The sequence below is a fragment of the Staurois parvus genome, unplaced genomic scaffold (genome assembly GCF_062004578.1).
Source record: "Staurois parvus isolate SC_StPar_1 unplaced genomic scaffold, SC_StPar_1.0 ptg000228l, whole genome shotgun sequence".
Taxonomy (NCBI): Eukaryota; Metazoa; Chordata; class Amphibia; order Anura; family Ranidae; genus Staurois; species Staurois parvus.
Genome location: NW_028318024.1, coordinates 412,578 through 435,090, shown reverse-complemented (window position 1 = coordinate 435,090; position 22,513 = coordinate 412,578). Strand labels below are relative to the sequence as shown.

Sequence of the window (22,513 nt, the reverse complement as noted above, 5' to 3'; positions counted from 1 at the left end):
TAAAGGGAGTGCTGCTAATCTCATTGTGTTACCTGTATAAAAGACACCTGTCCACAGGAGCCATCAAACCATCAGATTCCAAACTCTCCACCATGGCAAAGACCAAAGAGCTGTCCAAGGATGTCAGGGACAAGATGGTAGACCTACACAAGGCTGGACTGGGCTACAAAACTATGGCCAAGCAGCTTGGTGAGAAGGTGACAACAGTTGGTGCAATCATTCACAAATGGAAGAAACACAAAACAAGTGTCAGTCTCCCTAGGTCTGGTGCACCATGCAAGATCTCACCTCGTGGAGTGTCAATGATTATGAGAACAGTGAGGAATCATCCCAGAACTACACATGAGGATCTTGTCAATGATCTCCAGGCAGCTGGGACCACAGTCACCAAGAAAACAATTGGTAACACACTACGCCGACAAGGACTGAAATCCTGCAGTGCCCGCAAGGTCCCTCTGCTCAAGAAAGCCCATGTCCAGGCCTGTCTGAAGGTTGCCACTGAACATCTGAATGATGCAGAGGAGGACTGGTGGGAAGTGCTGTGGTCAGATGAGACCAAAATCCAGCTCTTTGGCATCAACTCAACTCGCCGTGTTTGCAGGAGGAATGCTGCCTATGACCCCAAGAACACCATCCCAACTGTGAAACATGGTGGTGGAAACATTCTGCTTTGGGGGTGTTTTTCTGCTAAGGGGACAGGACAACTGCACCACGTCAAAGGGACGATGGACAGGGCAATGTACCATCAAATCTTGGGTGAGAACCTTCTTCCTTCAGCCAGGGTATTGAAAATGGGTGGTGGATGGGTGTTCCAGCATGACAATGACCCAAAACACACGGCCAAGGCAACAAAGGAGCGGCTCAAGAAGAAGCACATTAAGGTCCTGGAGTGGCCTAGCCAGTCTCCAGACCTTCATCCAATTAAACATCTGTGGAGGGAGCTGAAAGTTCCAGTTGCCAAACGTCAGCCACCAAACCTTAATGACTTGGAGAGGATCTGCCAAGAGGAGTGGGCCAAAATCCCTCCTGAGATGTGTGCAAACCTGGGGGCCAACTCCAGGAAACGTCTGACCTCTGTGATTGCCAACAAGGGATTTGCCACCAAGTACTAAGTCATGTTTTGTGAAGGGGATCAAATCCTTCTTTCCCTCATGAACATGCAGATCAGTCATCATTTGTTAGACGCATTTCTGCTGAATTTGTTGTTGTATTCTGTCTCTCAGTGTTACAATACACCGAACATTCGATTTGTAGACCGATCATTTCTTTGTGAGGGGCGAACATTCAACATCAGCAAGGGAACAAATACGCATTTCCTTCACTGTAGTTCTAACTACTGTGCCATACACATATGATTGCGCTCATTCAGCAGCAATGTATTTGAAGGGTCACACCTCAGGCCTCCAAGTCAAGTTGAGGGTTCCATTGTTGCTGGATTGGAATATGTATGACACATACCAATCGGAAGGATGGGGAGGACAATAAAACAAGAATTTTTAGTAAAGGCTGCTTTGGAAAGCCATTGGCTAATCCCATATTGGAAGACGGCAAGCACGACTCTACTCACCGCCTCTACCAGGCTGTCCGCACTCCCCCTCTTCTCCGTTAGTCTCGTCCCAGGAACACGGAGTTGGGTGTAGGTGCAATAAGGAGCTTTGCCCTCCTCCTCCCTATACCAGTGAGTGCAAGGAATGGTGGGCAAGCTGCTGTCTTCTTCCACCAGGATGAGCGGGGCATAGAGGAGGCGGCCACGTTTTGGAGGGTTGGCCCAGGAATTCGAACCGTTGGGTTGGTAGCTTGACCTTTGCCAGGAATCTGAACTTCCATAAACCTGGGGGGGCAGAAAGCAGGATTTTGCTGAATATGCATAATTGTATAAAATAATGGTGGATCTACACATTTGCATTAATGAATGGTCCAGGGGCGGACTGACAACTCATGGGGCCCCCGGGCAATAGGGGATCATGGGGCCCCTGTGTCCTTGCCCACACTCAAAAAAAGCCTATAAAAAGGTACCAGGGGCATTTCATGGGGCCAGTCCGCCCCTGGAATGGTCATATATCCAGATACATTTTTGTCGTACGCTAGAACCAACAGTTTGCTCAGCGCTTTACAATATAACGGGATACAATTCAGCAACAATACAGTTCAATACAAGAGGGATAGGAGGGCCCTGATCCCCGGAGCTTACAATCTAAGAGGGAGGGGCTGGTGGTACAAAAGGTAATAACTGTGGGGGATGGACTGGTAGGAGGAATAGAAGATTTCGTTATTAGCTGAGGGCAGGATAGGCTTCCCTGAAGAGAGAGGTTTTTAGAGATCGCCTAAAAGTGGGCAAAGCAGGAGATTGTCGGATAGATTGGGGTAGAGAGTTCCAGAGGATGGCGGAGGCTCTGGAGAAGTCCTGGAGACAAGCATGGGAAGAGGAGACAAGGGAGCTAGAGAGCAGGAGGTGGTGGGAGGACGGTTTGGGTGATATTTGGAGACAAGATTGGTGATGTAATTTGGGGGCGGAGTTATAAATGGTTTTATATGTGATTGTTAATGGTTAGAATTTTATTCGTTGGGCAATGGGAAGCTCATCACCAGCCTGGAGTAGAAGAAGATGCTGCAGAAACATAAAGGACAATTTATGTCGCCGGCACAAAGATGTGCAGCTTATTTTCTTTAGTCGGAGCTATAGCTGTCCAATCAGCAGAGAGAATGAGAGGAAGAAGGGGGAGAGGCTATTGCTCTGAGTGTGTGAAAAATTCAGCTTGGGCTACTGAGCTCTGTAAACAAGAGCCCCTAAAAAAAAATGCTAGAAGAGGCAATGGATGAGTATGGGGAGGGGGCTGCAAGTGCCGCTACTTGATGGGAGTGATGGGCAAATAAAATTTGCCAAGAATTGGGTTGTAACTCTCGAGGAAGGGGGAGGGGCTATAGCTCTGAGTGTGTGAAAAATTCAGTTTGGGATACTGAGCTCTGTAAACAAGAGCCCCTAAAAAAATGCTAGAAGAGGCAATGGATGAGCACGGGGAGGGGGTTGCAAGTGCCGCTACTTGATGGGAAAATAAAATTTGCCAAGAATTGGGTCGTAACTCTCGAAGAAGGGGGAGAGGCTATTGCTCTGAGTGTGTGAAAAATTCAGCTTGGGATACTGAGCTCTGTAAACAAGAGCCCCTAAAAAAATGCTAGAAGAGGCAATGGATGAGCATGGGGAGGGGGTTCCAAGTGCCGCTACTTGATGGGAAAATAAAATTTGCCAAGAATTGGGTTGTAACTCTCGAGGAAGGGGGAGGGGCTATAGCTCTGAGTGTGTGAAAAATTCAGCTTGGGCTACTGAGCTCTGTAAACAAGAGCCCCTACAAAAAATGCTAGAAGAGGCAATGGATGAGCACGGGGAGGGGGTTGCAAGTGCCGCTACTTGATGGGAAAATAAAATTTGCCAAGAATTGGGTCGTAACTCTCGAAGAAGGGGGAGAGGCTATTGCTCTGAGTGTGTGAAAAATTCAGCTTGGGCTACTGAGCTCTGTAAACAAGAGCCCCTAAAAAAAAATGCTAGAAGAGGCAATGGATGAGCATGGGGAGGGGGTTCCAAGTGCCGCTACTTGATGGGAAAATAAAATTTGCCAAGAATTGGGTTGTAACTCTCGAGGAAGGGGGAGAGGCTATTGCTCTGAGTGTGTGAAAAATTCAGCTTGGGCTACTGAGCTCTGTAAACAAGAGCCCCTAAAAAAAATGCTAGAAGAGGCAATGGATGAACACGGGGAGGGGGTTGCAAGTGCCGCTACTTGATGGGAAAATAAAATTTGCCAAGAATTGGGTCGTAACTCTCGAGGAAGAGGGAGAGGCTATTGCTCTGAGTGTGTGAAAAATTCAGCTTGGGCTACTGAGCTCTGTAAACAAGAGCCCCTACAAAAAATGCTAGAAGAGGCAATGGATGAGTATGGGGAGGGGGTTGCAAGTGCCGCTACTTGATGGGAAAATAAAATTTGCCAAGAATTAGGTCGTAACTCTCGAGGGAGGGGGAGAGGCTATTGCTCTGAGTGTGTGGAAAATTCAGCTTGGGCTACTGAGCTCTGTAAACAAGAGCCCCTAAAAACAATGCTAGAAGAGGCAATGGATGAACACGGGGAGGGGGTTGCAAGTGCCGCTACTTGATGGGAAAATAAAATTTGCCAAGAATTGGGTCGTAACTCTCGAGGAAGGGGGAGAGGCTATTGCTCTGAGTGTGTGAAAAATTCAGCTTGGGCTACTGAGCTCTGTAAACAAGAGCCCCTACAAAAAATGCTAGAAGAGGCAATGGATGAGTATGGGGAGGGGGTTGCAAGTGCCGCTACTTGATGGGAAAATAAAATTTGCCAAGAATTGGGTCGTAACTCTCGAGGGAGGGGGAGAGGCTATTGCTCTGAGTGTGTGGAAAATTCAGCTTGGGCTACTGAGCTCTGTAAACAAGAGCCCCTAAAATAAATGCTAGAAGAGGCAATGGATGAGCACGGGGAGGGGGTTGCAAGTGCTGCTACTTGATGGGAGTGATGGGCAAATAAAATTTGCCAAGAGTTGGGTCGTAACTCTCGCCCCTCCTGGAAGGGGCATCAGCCAGGGACAAGAATTGGTGGTGCAAGATGAGTAAAAAAAAAAAAAAAGCTTTATAAATATAAATAATAAATAAATAAATGACTTATGGGGGAAAATACTGGGAAAAAACAGAGGGATAGATGGAACACGCAGGACAGAGCGGAAGGAAACAAGTGATAGGTACTCTGGTTCGGCAGGGCGGTGCATTTTGATGGTACGTTCCTGGAATGGGGATGTCATCGCAGCTTCCTTGTCTCTTCAGGCACTGAATGCTGAAAGCAGATTTATTTCCTGCAGAGAGAAGATTATCATATAGGTTTCATTAATAATGTTCACATTTAATCTGCTTATATTATGCTGCTGACTGGAAGAAAAAAAAAAGCCACTCACCTGAACTACAATCCAGCGGTGGGTGCACACCAGCCGGGTTCACCAGCCACATCCCCTCCCCCTTTTTAGTGTGGGTACCCGGCTGTGACAGCTTGCGGCTTGCCCACTGCGCATGCGTGAGTGGCGCTATGCATTGTGAATGGTCCTGTAGTCTCCTGGGACCGGTCATGTGTCCCAGAAGGCTACAGGGAGGGAGGAGGTAAGTACAACCTGCGCTTTCGATCACCTAGGTCATATGTGATCAACCTGTGGCCCTTCAGCTGTTGCAGAACCACAAGTCCCATCATGCCATTGTCTTAGGGAGTCGTGCTTGTAACTGTCAGCCTTGCAATGCCTCATGGGACTTGTAGTTTCGCAACAGCTGGAGGGCCGCAGGTTGAGCACCCATGGCCTAGGTCAGGGGTGTCAAACTGGTGGCCCTCCAGCTGTTGCAGAACCACAAGTCCCATCGTGCCTTTGTATTTGGGAGTCATGCTCAGGGGCGGACTGACCATTTGGATACTCGAGCATTGCCCAAGGGCCCTGGATCAGTAGGGGGCCCCATGAGATGTCCCTGCAGGGGTGGACTGACCATTTGGATACTCGGGCATTGCCCGAGGGCCCTGGGTCAGTAGGGGGCCCCATGAGATGCCCCTGGTACCTTTTTCATAGGCTTTTTTGAGTTTGGGCAAGGACACAGGGGCCCCATGATCCCCTATTGCCCATGATCCCCTATTGCCCGGGGGCCCCATGAGTTGTCAGTCCGCCCCTGGTCATGCTTGTAACTGTCAATCTTGCAATGACTTCTGGGACTTGTAGTTCTGCAACAGCTGGAGGGCCACAGGTTGAACACCCATGGCCTAGGTCAGGGGTGTCAAACTGGTTGCCCTCCAGCTGTTGGAGAACCACAAGTCCCATCATGCCTTTGTCTTTGAGAGTTGTGCTTGTAACTGTCAGCCTTGCAATTCATCATAGGACTTGTAGTTCTGCAACAGCTGGAGGGCCACAGGTTGAGCACCCATGCCCTAGGTCAGGGGTGTCAAACTGGTGGCCCTCCAGCTGTTGCAGAACCACAAGTCCAATCATGCCTTTGTTTTTGAGAGTTGTGCTTGTAACTGTCAGCCTTGCAATGCCTCATGGGACTTGTAGTTCTGCAACAGCTGGAGGGCCACAGGTTGATCACCCATGGCCTAGGTCAGGGGTGTCAAACTGGTGGCCCTCCAGCTGTTGCAGAACCACAAGTCCTATCATGCCTATTTCTTTGGGAGTCTTGCTTGTAACTGTCAGCCTTGCAATGCCTCATGGGATTTGTAGTTCTGCAACAGCTGGAGGGCCACAGGTTTAGCAACCAAGGCCTAGATGGTCAGAGCAGAAGTGGGAGTGGGAACCTGCTCCCCAAAGGTACCAATTCCTCACAGGGAGCCGGGGACCAGTCCTTAAACCGGCCCTTAAGGCGGAACTTCCACTTTCGGGTGGAGATCCTCATTGACTAAGCATCATACAATCTCCAAAATCCTTACTTTCATGGACTTACCGCACTAGAAAGTGGCTACACTAATGTACTGTAATCTAAGAAGATACCAACCAGTTAGACCCAGGGGCGGACTGACCATTTGGAAACTCGGGCATTGCCCGAGGGCCCGGGGTCAGTAGGGGGCCCCATGAGATGCCCCTGGTACCTTTTTCATAGGCTTTTTTGAGTTTGGGCAAGGACACAGGGCCCCATGATCCCCTATTGCCTGGGGGCCCCATGAGTTGTCAGTCCGCCCCCGGTTAGACCCCAATAATGCCTGATTCGCAAGGTCCAAAAGTCTAGTAAGACACATCAGAAAGCCTAAGAGAACTATACATCATATTTATATCAGATTTGGTGCCTGACAAATCATAATTTCATTCTGGAAAACAATACGCAGGTTGTCAGAGTGTGAAACTTTGCCAGATGGAAATAGAGAATTGTTAGCATTAAGGCTTTGCTGAGCATAATAAAAGAGCACTATGCCAACTCATTATCCATGGAGCAAGGATCGGGAAGGGGCGGGGGAAGGAAGAGGAGGTGTTAGTTCACCTTTTCATTTTTTTTATTTTTTTCTCCTGAAAAGGTGAACTAATCCTTTAAATAAAAGGGTTAGTAGGCGGGCCAGGATTCTGTTCTCATAGAAAAGCACACTTCGTATGGTAACTTTGAAAGTTTGTTTCTCCACAACGCTTATACATACAGAGATGAATTAGAACTTGTTTTAAACTGTTTTTACTGCTTTTTTCAGAATACATGAACACGGAAAGATTTCTTCACAGTAAGAGCTGTGAAAATGTGGAATAGACTCCCTCAAGAGTTGGTTGTGGCCAGCTCAGTGGATTGCTGTAGGAAAGCCCTGGATTCTTTCTTGGATACACAGAATATAACTGGGGAAAGTGGATCCAGGGAATATCCGATTGCCTCTCGGTGGATCAGGAAGGAATTTTTTTCCCTGGATCATGTTTTGCTGGGGGGTTTTTTTGCCTTCCTCTGGATCAACAGTGGGTGTAGGATTATATCTTTTTTTTTATTTTCTTGTTTTAATGGTTGCACTGGATGGACTTTTGTCTGTTTTCAGCCAGACTAACTATGAACACTTTAGTGAGTATTATCTGGGCACAGGTCCACTTTAGGCAATGTTCGCTTAAGAACATTTCCTTTCCTTTAGTATGTCTGCTGCGACAGTTTCCCTGTATGACTACAATCCACAGACACGGATTCTCTTTACCTGGTGTAGGCGGTAGTAGCCTCCTGCGAGGAGGGGCCGCTCGGCCCTCCAGGGTTCCATTAGCCCAGGGAGCAGCAAGAGGTGGAACAGGTGGTGGCTGAGCGTTAATCCTGTCTTCAGGAGACACCGGGCGCTTCAAGCTGTCATCTGCACGCTGAATTCTGGGAGGGAGAGAGATAATAAACAGGGAGAGGCTTTGTACACAACTACTATCTGCCTTTTATGTCCAGGTACAACCCCAAATGTCGAAGATTTGTCCCTGGAAACCCCTTTATTTTCAGCACAGGCAGACTGCAACCCAACCCATGGAACCTCAGCCCTGCCCCCCCCCCCCACACTTATAGGTTGTGATTGACAGCAGCAGGAGCCAATGGCTTCCTCTGCTGCCTCCAGGGCTATTGAGGAGAGAGAGAGAGTGAGGAGAACCACTGCTCTCGGGCACAATGCTGGATCGTGATTGGGTTCAGGTAAGTATTTAGGGGGGCTGGGGGGATTCGCCAGACCATAGGGGAGCAGATAGAAATTCATTACTGGGGCGTACCGCTCCGTAGGGCTGACTTTGCCTGCCTGGGATGGCCAGGTGTTCCGTACAGGCAATCCCATTCATGTCTATTGGGATGCAGTGGCTGCACGGACACAGCCGCTAGTCACAATTTGAAGCAGGCAGTTCTGGACAAGGTAACCTGGCGCCCAGGGCAAGGATGTCAAACTGTGCCCCCCCCGAGTTGTATGAGCATTATATGTCAGCAAACCAGCCCCCCCCCCCAGGGGCGGACTGAGCATTTGGAAACTCGGGCACCGCCCGAGGGCCCGGAGTCAGTAGGGGGCCCCATGAGATGCCCCTTTTACCTTGTAGTTTCGCAACAGCTGGAGGGCCGCAGGTTGAGCACCCATGGCCTAGGTCAGGGGTGTCAAACTGGTGGCCCTCCAGCTGTTGCAGAACCACAAGTCCCATCGTGCCTTTGTATTTGGGAGTCATGATCAGGGGCGGACTGACCACTTGGATACTCGGGCATTGCCCGAGGGCCTGGAGTCAGTAGGGGGCCCCATGAGATGCCCGTTTTACCTTTTTCAAAGGCTTTTTTGAGTTTGGGCAAGGACACAGGGGCCCCATGATCCCCTATTGCCTGGGGGCCCCATGAGTTGTCGGTCCGCCCCTGCCCTCCCCCCTAAAAAAAATTAAGCACTAATCTGCACGCTAGCCCCCTAAGCATTTATTCACCTTGCAAACCAATATTCCTCCACCTCCCAGCACAAATCCTAACCCTGCTGAAATCCCCCTCCCAGCACTTTCTTTGACCCCCCCCCCCCAAGGTTCCATATCTGCTCTTTGCTAGGAAGAGATGGGGGCAGGTGAGGAAACCCTACACAGTCCCAATCTAGCAGTCCAGAAGAAGGAGCACTGAAGCGGCACGAGGAGGAGCTGGAGGGGAGAGAGAGCACAGCCTGCACCTCCTCCCGGATCTCTTCTGTTCTCCTGATTCTGCTCGTCACTTCCTGCACTAAGCTGACAGTAGTAGTGGTGCTACTCCTGTCAGCTTGTAGCAGCAGATACTCTTTAAGCATTGCCCCCTTACCTCACATGATACCCAGGGCAGCCGCCCCTCCTGCCCACCCCTTGTCCCAGGTGTGGGTGCGTGTCCCCGTACGCAGGCAGTGTGCATTCAGGGACATGCACCCGCTCAGATCTGTGCCTGCGCTGCCACTGCTTCCCAACAGGCATGAGTAGGACTGTCTGTGCATCCCGTGCGGGCAAAGACGGCCCGGATCAGTACGCCCATATAAATGAGCCCTAGGGGTCCCAATGCAGCCATATTGCTTTGTCTCATTGGTAACACAGGCATACTTGTCCTTCTCCCTGCTGGGGCTGTATACAGGTGAGGATGTCCTGGACCTTTGCTCGTCATCTGTGGCGGTCTCCTCCTGTTCATGTACGGTGGGGGGTACGAACGTTCCCTCCGAGCTCCTCCTGGGAATAACACACACACACGTTCATTAGGAAACATGAATAAGAAGGTCGCAGTCACACTAGGCTCTATGAATAGCTGACGTGTAGCTATGTGCGATCTGTGTGACTGTACAGCCTGCCATCCTCTGTGGGCGCACCCACGACTGAAAAATCTCACAGCGGGAACAATGAGGTGGACACCTTCAGCGCACCATATGGCACGGATCCAAATTTAGGAAATGTCAGGGAGGAATTTAGAGATGAGTTATGGGTTAAAGCATATATATATATATATAGCCAATAGGTTTTTGTTTTCAGTAGAATGTGGGAGGATTAAAATCGGTGGCAGGTTTTTATTTCTGCCTGTGTTCCCTCTGGGAAGATTAGAGCTGAAGTTTAATCTGCTTATATTTTGCCGTCCTTAGCCCCCCCCCCCCCCCCCAACAACATGCTAATGAAATTTATACATAACATTTTCAGTTTTCCTTAGATACTTTATGTCATCGCTGGGTCTCTGTGCTTCTCTAGGCAATGCAGTCAGATCGTCAGGGCTGTTTGAATGCAAGGGGGCACCTGGGCACTGTCCGTGGGCCACAGGTGCATAGGGGCTCCATGATAATCTTGCATTACATACTTGCCAACTGTCCCGAATTTGCCGGGATAGTCACGCTTTTTATTAAGCTGTTCAGGGATGGCCCAGGAAGCGTCCCAGAACCTGTACCCTGTCCTCCTGATCTGAGTATTGTGCCCTCCTGACTCCCCCCTGTACTGTGCCCTCCTGACTCCCCCCTGTACTGTGCCCTCCTGACTCCCCCCTGTACTGTGCCCTCCTGACTCCCCTGTACTGTGCCCTCCTGACTCCCCCTGTACTGTGCCCTCCTGACTCCCCTGTACTGTGCCCTCCTGACCCCCCCTGTACTGTGCCCTCCTGACTCCCCCCTGTACTGTGCCCTCCTGACTCCCCCTGTACTGTGCCCTCCTGACTCCCCCCTGTATTGTGCCCTCCTGACTCCCCTGTACTGTGCCCTCCTGACTCCCCCCTGTACTGTGCCCTCCTGACTCCCCCCTGTACTGTGCCCTCCTGACTCCCCCCTGTACTGTGCCCTCCTGACTCCTCCCTGTACTGTGCCCTCCTGACACCCCCCTGTGCTGTGCCCTCCTGACTCCTCCCTGTACTGTGCCCTCCTGACTCCTCCCTGTACTGTGCCCTCCAGACTCCCCTGTACTGTGCCCTCCAGACTCCCCTGTACTGTGCCCTCCAGACTCCCCTGTACTGTGCCCTCCAGACTCCCCTGTACTGTGCCCTCCTGACTCCCCCCTGTACTGTGCCCTCCTGACTCCCCTGTACTGTGCCCTCCTGACTCCTCCCTGTACTGTGCCCTCCTGACTCCTCCCTGTACTGTGCCCTCCTGACTCCTCCCCGTACTGTGCCCTCCTGATCCCCCTGTACTGTGCCCTCCTGACTCCCCCTGTACTGTGCCCTCCTGATCCCCCTGTACTGTGCCCTCCTGACTCCCCCTGTACTGTGCCCTCCTGACTCCCCCTGTACTGTGCCCTCCTGACTCCTCCCTGTACTGTGCCCTCCTGATCCCCCTGTACTGTGCCCTCCTGATCCCCCTGTACTGTGCCCTCCTGACTCCCCCTGTACTGTGCCCTCCTGACTCCTCCCTGTACTGTGCCCTCCTGATCCCCCTGTGCTGTGCCCTCCTGACTCCCCTGTACTGTGCCCTCCTGACTCCCCTGTACTGTGCCCTCCTGACTCCCCTGTACTGTGCCCTCCTGACTCCCCCTGTACTGTGCCCTCCTGATCCCCCTGTACTGTGCCCTCCAGACTCCCCTGTACTGTGCCCTCCTGACTCCCCTGTACTGTGCCCTCCTGACTCCCCTGTACTGTGCCCTCCTGATCCCCCTGTACTGTACAAGATGGTAAGAAGGGGGTCCAGCTGCAGAACATGTGAAAGGGTCGTATGACGGGAGTAAAGGGCCCCAGGATCAGAAGGAAGGGCATCAGGCTCAGAGTCCTCAGTCCTGGGACCAAAGGAAAGGGCACCCCTCTGAAGGGGGGGGGGGTGTCAAGGGGGTCCTTTGTGGTTTCTTGCATCGGAGCTCTATCTGACTTGCTGCAGCCTCTAATGCACATTGTGAGGAGCTCACAGTGTGCAGTGAAATCAGAGGAAGCCATTCAGTCCAGGGGAGGAGCAGGTACACCTGTGCAAGACTGAAGGGGAGGAGCCTGTACACCTGTGTAAGACTGAAGGGGAGGAGCCGATACACCTGTGCAAGACTGAAGGGGAGGAGCCTGTACACCTGTGCAAAACTGAAGGGAAGGAGCCGGTACACCTGTGCAAGACTGAAGGGGAGGAGCCGGCGCACCTGTGCAAGACTGAAGGGGAGGAGCCGGTACACCTGTGCAAGACTGAAGGGGAGGAGCCGGTACACCTGTGCAAGACTGAAGGGGAGGAGCCGGCACACCTGTGCAAGACTGAAGGGGAGGAGCCGGTACACCTGTGCAAGACTGAAGGGGAGGAGCCGATACACCTGTGCAATACTGAAGGGGAGGAGCCTGTACACCTGTGCAAAACTGAAGGGAAGGAGCCGGTACACCTGTGCAAGACTGAAGGGGAGGAGCCGGTACGCCTGTGCAAGACTGAAGGGGAGGAGCCGGTACAGCTGTGTAAGACTGAAGGGGAGGAGTTAGTACACCTGTGCAAGACTGAAGGGGAGGAGCCGTACACCTGTGCAAGACTGAAGGGGAGGAGCCGGTACACCTGTGCAAGACTGAAGGGGAGGAGCCGGTACACCTGTGCAAGACTGAAGGGGAGGCCAGAGGGAGGATTTAAATCAGAAAGAGAGAGACCAAAGGCAAACAGCTTCTTCATACTGGAAATACTACAAGGCTTTGTGTCAGACGTGTCCTAGGGCCACCCTGTATTAAATGCTTACCTATATTTATCCTAACCGGCCTGATCAATGGTCCAACTGACAGTGATTGGCTGGCAGGTATTCAGGGCTTTTTTCAACAGGAACACGGGGGAACACAGTTCCAGCCCCTCCAGCACTGAATGTATGTAATGGCAAGGGGGGTTGAGGTCTGCTGGAGGGTCTATTGATGCTGGCTGCTGGGGAATCTAATGTCGCTGGAGGAAATCTATTTTTGCCTGGGGGTCTATTGTTGTGGGAATATATTGTAGCTGGGGAAAGGGAAGCTATTATGTTACTGGGGGTTCAATTGTTGCTGGGAGGGATCTACTGTTGAGGGAGGGGTCTATTGATGCTGGCTGCTGGGAGATCTGTTGTTTCTTCTGGGGGTCTATTGTTGCTGGGGCAGATCTATTGTTGATGAAGTGGTATTTTGTTATGGGAGGTCCATTGATGCTGGGGGAGGATCTATTGTTGTAGAGGGAGTCTATTGTTACTGTGGTGGATCTGTTGTTGATGAGCTGGAATTTTGTTGTGGGAGGTCCATTGTTGCATGGGGGGTCTATTGTTGTAGAGGGATTCTATTGTTGCTGGGGTAGTTCTATTGCTGATGAGGTGGTATTTTGTTGTGGGAGGTTCATTCTTGCTGGGGGGGGGGTGTCTATTGTTGTAGAGGGAGTCTATTGTTGCTGGGGTAGATCTATTGTTGATTAGGTAGTATTTTGTTGTGGGAGGTCCATTGTTGCTAGGAGTGTCTATTGTTGTAGAGGAAGTCTATAGTTGCTGGAGTGGATCTATTGTTGATGAGATGGTATTTTGTTGTGGAAGGTCCATTGTTGCTAGGGGGGTTTATTGTTGTAGAGGGAGTCTATTGTTGCTGGAGTAGATCTATTGTTGATGGGGTAGTATTTTGTTGTGGGAGGTCCATTGTTGCTTGGGGGGGTCTATTGTTGTAGAGGGAGTCTATTGTTGCTGGGGTAGATCTATTGTTGATGGGGTAGTATTTTGTTGTGGGAGGTCCATTGTTGCTAGGGGGGTCTATTGTTGTAGAGGGAGTCTATTGTTGCTGGGGTAGATCTATTGTTGATGGGGTAGTATTTTGTTGTGGGAGGTCCATTGTTGCTAGGGGGGTTTATTGTTGAAGAGGGAGTCTATTGTTGCTGGGGTAGATCTATTGTTGATGGGGTAGTATTTTGTTGTGGGAGGTCCATTGTTGCTAGGGGGGTTTATTGTTGTAGAGGGAGTCTATTGTTGCTGGGGTAGATCTATTGTTGATGGGGTAGTATTTTGTTGTGGGAGGTCCATTGTTGCTAGGGGGGTTTATTGTTGAAGAGGGAGTCTATTGTTGCTGGGGTAGATCTATTGTTGCTGGGGTGGTATTTTGTTGTGGGAGGTCCATTGTTGCTTGGGGGGGTCTATTGTTGTAGAGGGATTCTATTGTTGCTGGGGTAGGTCTATTGTTGATGGGGTGGTATTTTGTTGTGGGGGGGTCCATTGTTGATAGGGGGGTCTATTGTTGTACAGGGAGTCTATTGTTTCTGGGGTAGATCTATTGTTGATGTGGTGGTATTTTGTTGTGGGAGGTTCATTCTTGCTGGGGAGGGGGGGGGTCTATTGTTGTAGATGGAGTCTATTGTTGCTGGGGTAGGTCTATTGTTGATGGGGTGGTATTTTGTTGTGGGGGGTCCATTGTTGATAGGGGGGTCTATTGTTGTACAGGGAGTCTATTGTTTCTGGGGTAGATCTATTGTTGATGTGGTGGTATTTTGTTGTGGGAGGTTCATTCTTGCTGGGGAGGTCTATTGTTGATGTGGTGGTATTTTGTTGTGGGAGGTTCATTCTTGCTGGGGAGGGGGGGGGGGGTCTATTGTTGTAGATGGAGTCTATTGTTGCTGGAGTGGATCTTTTGTTGATGAGGTGGTATTTTGTTGTGGAAGGTCCATTGTTTATAGGGGGGTCTATTGTTGTACAGGGAGTCTATTGTTGCTGGGGTAGATCTATTGTTGATGAGGTGGTATTTTGTTGTGGGAGGTCCATTGTTTATAGGGGGGTCTATTGTTGTAGATGGAGTCTATTGTTGCTGGGGTAGGTCTATTGTTGATGTGGTGGTATTTTGTTGTGGGAGGTTCATTCTTGCTGGGGAGGGGGGGGGGGGGTCTATTGTTGTAGATGGAGTCTATTGTTGCTGGGGTAGATCTATTGTTGATTAGGTGGTATTTTGTTGTGGAAGGTCCATTGTTGCTAGGGGGGTCTATTGTTGAAGAGGGAGTCTATTGTTGCTGGGGTAGATCTATTGTTGCTGGGGTGGTATTTTGTTGTGGGAGGTCCATTGTTGATAGGGGGGTCTATTGTTGTAGAGGGATTCTATTGTTGCTGGGGTAGATCTATTGTTGATGAGGTGGTATTTTGTTGTGGGAGGTCCATTGTTGATAGGGGGGTCTATTGTTGAAGAGGGAGTCTATTGTTCTCGGGGTGGATCTGTTAATAAATGAACCCCCCCCCCAACCCCCCTGAATACCTGCGTGTGCTAAGCTGCCTTTTCTTCCCGCTGGAGGCACTCGCCGGTGCAGGAGGTGCCAGGAGGCTGTCTTTTGAGCCACCACCAGATCGGTTGACCAAGGATGGTCTACGAGGGGCCGGAGGTTGCTCATCACGTCCTCCGATGGAATTAGTAAGCGACAACACGGATGAAGAGAGACGTCCTTTGGTCAGGCCCGGTGAGCTCTCACACAAGGTCGTTTCCTCTGCACCCTAAAACACACAGTTGAGTGATATGGAATGGACCTTCAGGGTCAGTAGATCCGGTGTACAACTTACTGTCCAACGTATTGCTCACCTGGCGTCCCATCCCCCGGAATTCAGAGATATCATCCTCCTCGAGCTCACACGATAGGGCCCTGCGGATCTCAGATCCCAGGTCCTGCAGACTCCTCAGTCCGGCCTTGGGTACAGATGGACAAAGACAATAGGTAAGATACGGAGAGAAGAGATCCAATCACAGGTCATGACACAAGGAGAGGCCTTCAGGGGGGTGAGGATTCAGTTTCAGCAGTAGGGAGAAGAACTACGAACCTGTAATGTGGTGGAATTGCTGGGCAGGTTCTCCGTTCCCAGAAGACCCTTCTCCTTCCTCCGGCGGAACTTACGGAAGTAATCCTGAATAAGGAAAGTGGCGTAAAACTTTCCCACCGTAACTTCTTCCTCTGGTAAAGGAGAACACAACAAATTGGTGTCAGTGGGAGGAATAGTGCCCCATCATTGGTATCAGTGGGAGGAATAGTGCCCCATCATTGGTGTCAGTGGAGGAATAGTGCCCCATCATTGGTGTCAGTGGAGGAATAGTGCCCCATCATTGGTGTCAGTGGGAGGAATAGTGCCCCATCATGGGTGTCAGTGGGAGGAATAGTGCCCCATCATGGGTGTCAGTGGGAGGAATAGTGCCCCATCATTGGTGTCAGTGGGAGGAATAGTGCCCCATCATTGGTGTCAGTGGGAGGAATAGTGCCCCATCATTGGTATCAGTGGGAGGAATAGTGCCCCATCATTGGTGTCAGTGGGAGGAATAGTGCTCCATCATTGGTATCAGTGGGAGGAATAGTGCCCCATCATTGGTGTCAGTGGGAGGAATAGTGCCCCATCATTGGTATCAGTGGGAGGAATAGTGCCCCATCATTGGTGTCAGTGGGAGGAATAGTGCTCCATCAGTGGGAGGAATAGTGCCCCATCATTGGTGTCAGTGGGAGGAATAGTGCCCCATCATTGGTGTCAGTGGGAGGAATAGTGCCCCATCATTGGTGTCAGTGGGAGGAATAGTGCCCCATCATTGGTGTCAGTGGGAGGAATAGTGCCCCATCATTGGTATCAGTGGGAGGAATAGTGCCCCATCATTGGTGTCAGTGGAGGAATAGTGCCCCATCATTGGTGTCAGTGGAGGAATAGTGCCCCATCATTGGTGTCAGTGGGAGGAATAGTGCCCCATCATGGGTGTCAGTGGGAGGAATAGTGCCCCATCATGGGTGTCAGTGGGAGGAATAGTGCCCCATCATTGGTGTCAGTGGGAGGAATAGTGCCCCATCATTGGTGTCAGTGGGAGGAATAGTGCCCCATCATTGGTATCAGTGGGAGGAATAGTGCCCCATCATTGGTGTCAGTGGGAGGAATAGTGCCCCATCATTGGTATCAGTGGGAGGAATAGTGCCCCATCATTGGTATCAGTGGGAGGAATAGTGCCCCATCATTGGTGTCAGTGGGAGGAATAGTGCTCCATCATTGGTATCAGTGGGAGGAATAGTGCCCCATCATTGGTGTCAGTGGGAGGAATAGTGCCCCATCATTGGTATCAGTGGGAGGAATAGTGCCCCATCATTGGTGTCAGTGGGAGGAATAGTGCCCCATCATTGGTATCAGTGGGAGGAATAGTGCCCCATCATTGGTATCAGTGGGAGGAATAGTGCCCCATCATTGGTGTCAGTGGGAGGAATAGTGCTCCATCAGTGGGAGGAATAGTGCCCCATCATTGGTGTCAGTGGGAGGAATAGTGCCCCATCATTGGTGTCAGTGGGAGGAATAGTGCCCCATCATTGGTGTCAGTGGGAGGAATAGTGCCCCATCATTGGTGTCAGTGGGAGGAATAGTGCTCCATCATTGGTATCAGTGGGAGGAATAGTGCCCCATCATTGGTATCAGTGGGAGGAATAGTGCCCCATCATTGGTGTCAGTGGGAGGAATTGTGCCCCATCACTGGTATCAGTGGGAGGAATAGTGCCCCATCATTGGTGTCAGTGGGAGGAATAGTGCCCCATCATTGGTGTCAGTGGGAGGAATAGTGCCCCATCATTGGTGTCAGTGGGAGGAATAGTGCCCCATCATTGGTGTCAGTGGGAGGAATAGTGCCCCATCATTGGTGTCAGTGGGAGGAATAGTGCCCCCTCATTGGTATCAGTGGGAGGAATAGTGCCCCATCATTGGTGTCAGTGGGAGGAATAGTGCCCCATCATTGGTGTCAGTGGGAGGAATAGTGCCCCATCATTGGTGTCAGTGGGAGGAATAGTGCCCCATCATTGGTGTCAGTGGGAGGAATAGTGCCCCATCATTGGTGTCAGTGGGAGGAATAGTGCCCCATCATTGGTGTCAGTGGGAGGAATAGTGTCCCATCATTGGTGTCAGTGGGGGGAAATAGTGCCCCCTCATTGGTATCAGTGGGAGGAATAGTGCCCCATCATTGGTGTCAGTGGGAGGAATAGTGCCCCATCATTGGTGTCAGTGGGAGGAATAGTGCCCCATCATTGGCATCAGTGGAGGAATAATACCCATCATTGGTGTCAGTGGGAGGAATAGTGCCCCATCATTGGTGTCAGTGGGAGGAATAGTGCTCCATCATTGATATCAGTGGGAGGAATAGTGCCCCATCATTGGTATCAGTGGGAGGAATAGTGCCCCATCATTGGTGTCAGTGGGAGGAATAGTGCCCCATCATTGGTGTCAGTGGGAGGAATAGTGCCCCATCATTGGTATCAGTGGGAGGACTAGTGCCCCATCATTGATATCAGTGGGAGGAATAGTGCCCCATCATTGGTGTCAGTGGGAGGAATAGTGCCCCATCATTGATATCAGTGGGAGGAATAGTGCCCCATCATTGGTATTAGTGGGAGGAATAGTGCCCCATCATTGGTGTCAGTGGGAGGAATAGTGCCCCATCATTGGTGTCAGTGGGAGGAATAGTGCCCCATCATTGGTATCAGTGGGAGGAACAGCGCCCCACTTGTTGAACAGAGGGTCGTATAACAGTGTGGGCAGCGGAAAAGGAGAGTTTTAACCATTTGCATTTAGCAGCCCATTCATAAAACGCATGCCAATGTGTGAAGCCTTATCTTATGAAGTTCTTAATGCAGCAGAGACAACCCCGTAAGTGGAGGGGGGGGGGACTGTTACATAACATTGTTGACTTCCCAGCAGACTTTCGGAGACCATTCTTGTTGAACAGAGGGGGCAGCAGGAAAGCCAAGTTTTTAAAGACTTCCACACCATGGCCTGCATTTAGCAGCCCATTCATAAAATGTAGGCTATAGTGTGTAGTTTTCAGTACTTTATGGATTAATGAAGGAAAAAGTGAGGGGAGTGACTAAAAACCCAAACATCGTCTACAAGTATGGGCAGGGGCGGACTGACCATTTGGAAACTCAGGCACTGCCCGAGGGCCCAGGGTCAGTAGGGGGCCCTATGAGATGTCCCATGTACCTTTTTCATAGGCTTTTTTGAGTTTGGGCAAGGACACAGGGGCCCCATGATCCCCTATTGCCCAGGGGGCCCCATGAGTTGTCAGTCCGCCCCCGAGTATGGGTTTTCTCAGTAACGTTTGGACAGCGGCAGGGTTGCAGACACAGCCAGGCCACTAGCATTTTCAGAACTGAGCCAGCAATGGCAGCAGACGCGTTTCAGCCATGACGATGCATTCCTTGTGTTACCCGAATCCCAATGATAGAAAACGGTTGTTTTGATTCCACGGCTGCAAAGTGAAAACGTCCGAAATCTCAGATTAAAAAAAAAAAAATGCGGTCTCTTCCTATGTCTATCAGTGACATCTCTCCACCAATCACAGCCCTGGAAGTCAATGCCATCAAGAGCTTAATAGATCGTTGATGAGATTGTTGGGTGACTTTTCTCCGTTCTCCCGGGAGATTACTGTAATGGGATTGCCCTTGCATCGTTTGCCTGCTAATCTGCGGCGACTTCACATGTCAGGGATTGCTGCTCCGGCTGGGGGGGGGGGGGGTGTCGGGAATCTCAGAGATTACAGAGGAATTCCAGCGACAATAAAGAGAATATAAAAAATAAAAAAAATCAAGTTTTTGCTGCAATACTCGACTCAAATCTGGGGCTTTCTCCTGCAGTACTCATTTTCCTCCACAAGATGTCCTCAGCCGTCCATTTGACTGCCTATGTCTGAGCCTGTCCCTCAATGTCAGTTACTGCTTTAGTGGCTCCGCCCCCCCCTCTGGCACCACCGCAGGGCACTGCACAGCTTTCTGCCCATGTGATGATTTCCCGCACATGTGCAAAGACAGCAAAGGCTTAGAATTTCCCTTGTAGCCACCTTTGCGCACGCACGAGGGAAAGTCGCACATGCTCAGATGGATTGGGAAGTGCTGCGGGGGCTCGCCTGTGGGCCCTAGGTGCATGGGGGACCCCTGCAGTCTCCCCATCTCCAGCAGGGGGCATTGCATGTGCACAGAGCAGGTGATCGTTGGGGCTGGTGCAGGGGCGGTCTGACCATTTGGGAACTCGGGCACTGCCTGAGGGCCCGGGGTCAGTAGGGGGCCCCATGAGATGCCCCTGGTACCTTTTTAATAGGCTTTTTTGAGTTTGGGCAAGGACACATGAGCCCCATGATCCCCTATTGCCCAGGGGCCCCATGAGTTGTCAGTTCGCCCCTGGGCTGGTGGAGGAAATGACTGGAATGGATCTTCGGTGCTGCAGAGATGGTCACAAAGGATTCCAGTATTTCCCCCCCACCTGCTGCACTGATCACCCCCTCCTGGTGCTCCCCGCTGCCTGGGCCCCCCTGCGTGCCCCTCGGAAGTGCTGCTGGCTTCCCTCCTCTCCCTCCAACTGCTGTAGGGATCTTCAGGATGGAGAGAAGGGGACAGTAAATATGTCAATTACTGGCCCCTGCCTTTTCTGAATGAACACGGTGAGTGATCAGCAGCAATCACTCACTGTTTTTATTCGTACCTGAAGAATAGTAAACTTTAAGAGAGAGAGAGAGCAGGGGAAAGGGCCAGTAAATATGTAATTTACCAGCCCCTTCATTTTGTGAATTAACATAGTGATCAGCAGCGATCACTCCGTGTTCATTCATAACTGAAGCATAGTAAACTATAAGTGGGAGAACAGGGGAAAGGGCCATTAAATATGTCATCTACCATTCACGTCTTTTTCTGAATGAACATAGTGAATGATCAGTACCGATCACTCACTGTGTTCATTCAGAGCTGAAGCATAGTAAATTATAAGAGAGAGAGCAGGGGAAAGGGCCATTAAATATGTCATCTACCGGCCACTTCTTAGTGAATGATCAGCACCAATCACTCACTGTGTTCATTCAGAGCTGAAGCATAGTAAATTATAAGCCAGAGAGCAGGGGAAAGAGCCAGTAAATATGTTGTCTAGCAGCCCCTTCCTATTCTGAATGTACATAGTGAGTGATCAGTACCGATCAATAACTGTATTCATTCAGAGCTGAAGCATAGTAAACTATAAGCGAGAGAGCAGGGGAAAGGGTCAGTAGATACGTCATTTACTGGCCCCTTCCTTTTCTGAATGAAGATAGTGAGTGATCAGCACCGATCACTCACTGTGTTCATTCATAACTGAAGCATAGTAAACTATAAGAGGGAGAGCAGGGGAAAGGGCCAGTAAATATGTCATTTACCGGCCCCTTCCTTTTCTGAATGAAGATAGTGAGTGATCAGCAGCGATCACTGACTGTGTTCATTCATAAATGAAGCATAGTAAACTACAAGAGGGAGGAAGCAGGGCAACATGTCATTTACTTTAGGATGAAAGTCTGCTTTAAAGGAGAAGCACCACAGCAATGAGCTCATCTCCTCTGCAGGGGGTCCCAGTCCCCAGGTTAGCTGCTCATTTTTCCTAGGGGATGATGATCTCAGCGCTGTGACGTCATCCTGTACAATGCAGGACCGGCCACCTTGCTATGTTGTCTTTCCATTTTATTTCTGTGAATATTTTCTGCCTTCCCATAGCCATGCGTTAGTCTGTTAGTCTCCCGATCATGTCATGTTATCTAGCTCACCTTCAGGCGGCGGGATGACCTCATCCAGTATTTTCTGTTTCGTCCTCTTCCAGATCTTTTTAATAACAGCTCTCAGCTCTTCATTAGCAGCTTCCAGGTTCCCTGAAAAGAGAAAACAATTTATAAACCTGAAGAGGATTCTAAATTTAGAACGAGGAAAAACAACAAGAAAAAGCTGCAGACTAGAACACAGATCCTATCTCTGGTCTACAGCGGGACGAACGTCCACACCAGGGGTCTCCAGACTGCAAACAAAGGGCAAGTCTACTGTTCCTCAGACTTCAGGGGTGGGTGTCCCATCATTGGTGTCAGTGGGAGGAATAGTGCCCCATCATTGGTGTCAGTGGGAGGAATAGTGCCCCATCATTGGTGTCAGTGGGAGGAATAGTGTCCCATCATTGGTGTCAGTGGGAGGAATAGTGCCCCATCATTGGTGTCAGTGGGAGGAATAGTGCCCCATCATTGGTGTCAGTGGGAGGAATAGTGTCCCATCATTGGTGTCAGTGGGAGGAATAGTGCCCCATCATTGGTGTCAGTGGGAGGAATAGTGCCCCATCATTGGTATCAGTGGGAGGAATAGTGTCCCATCATTGGTGTCAGTGGGAGGAATAGTGCCCCATCATTGGTGTCAGTGGGAGGAATAGTGCCCCATCATTGCTGTCAGTGGGAGGAATAGTGTTCCATCATTGGTGTCAGTGGGAGGAATAGTGCCCCATCTTTGGTGTCAGTGGGAGGAATAGTGCCCCATCATTGGTATCAGTAGGAGGAATAGTGCCCCATCATTGGTGTCAGTGGGAGGAATAGTGCCCCATCATTGGTATCAGTGGGAGGAATAGTGCCCCATCATTGGTGTCAGTGGGAGGAATAGTGTCCCATCATTGGTGTCAGTGGGAGGAATAGTGCCCCATCATTGGTGTCAGTGGGAGGAATAGTGCCCCATCATTGGTGTCAGTGGGAGGAATAGTGCCCTATCATTGGTGTCAGTGGGAGGAATAGTGCCCCATCATTGGTATCAGTGGGAGGAATAGTGCCCCATCATTGGTGTCAGTGGGAGGAATAATGCCCCATCATTGGTGTCAGTGGAAGGAATAGTGCCCCCTCATTGGTATCAGCGGTAGGAAGAGTGCCTCATCATTGGTATCATTGGGAGGAATAGTGTCC

At 50.5% G+C, this 22,513-nt stretch overlaps 1 protein-coding gene across 1 annotated transcript in view; it reads right to left on the bottom strand.

Moving 5' to 3' along the window:
- CACNA1F (calcium voltage-gated channel subunit alpha1 F) overlaps nucleotides 1-22,513 on the bottom strand; it is a 208,067-nt gene that overhangs the window by 5,854 nt on the left and 179,700 nt on the right. Inside the window, exons 41-48 of the mRNA XM_089679619.1 lie at nucleotides 21,353-21,454; nucleotides 15,613-15,743; nucleotides 15,377-15,481; nucleotides 15,059-15,291; nucleotides 9,520-9,642; nucleotides 7,674-7,834; nucleotides 4,745-4,851; nucleotides 1,568-1,831 (exon numbers count right to left, since the gene is read on the bottom strand). Coding sequence (XP_089535745.1) covers nucleotides 1,568-1,831; nucleotides 4,745-4,851; nucleotides 7,674-7,834; nucleotides 9,520-9,642; nucleotides 15,059-15,291; nucleotides 15,377-15,481; nucleotides 15,613-15,743; nucleotides 21,353-21,454 — 1,226 coding nt within the window. The remainder of the gene's footprint in view (nucleotides 1-1,567; nucleotides 1,832-4,744; nucleotides 4,852-7,673; nucleotides 7,835-9,519; nucleotides 9,643-15,058; nucleotides 15,292-15,376; nucleotides 15,482-15,612; nucleotides 15,744-21,352; nucleotides 21,455-22,513) is intronic.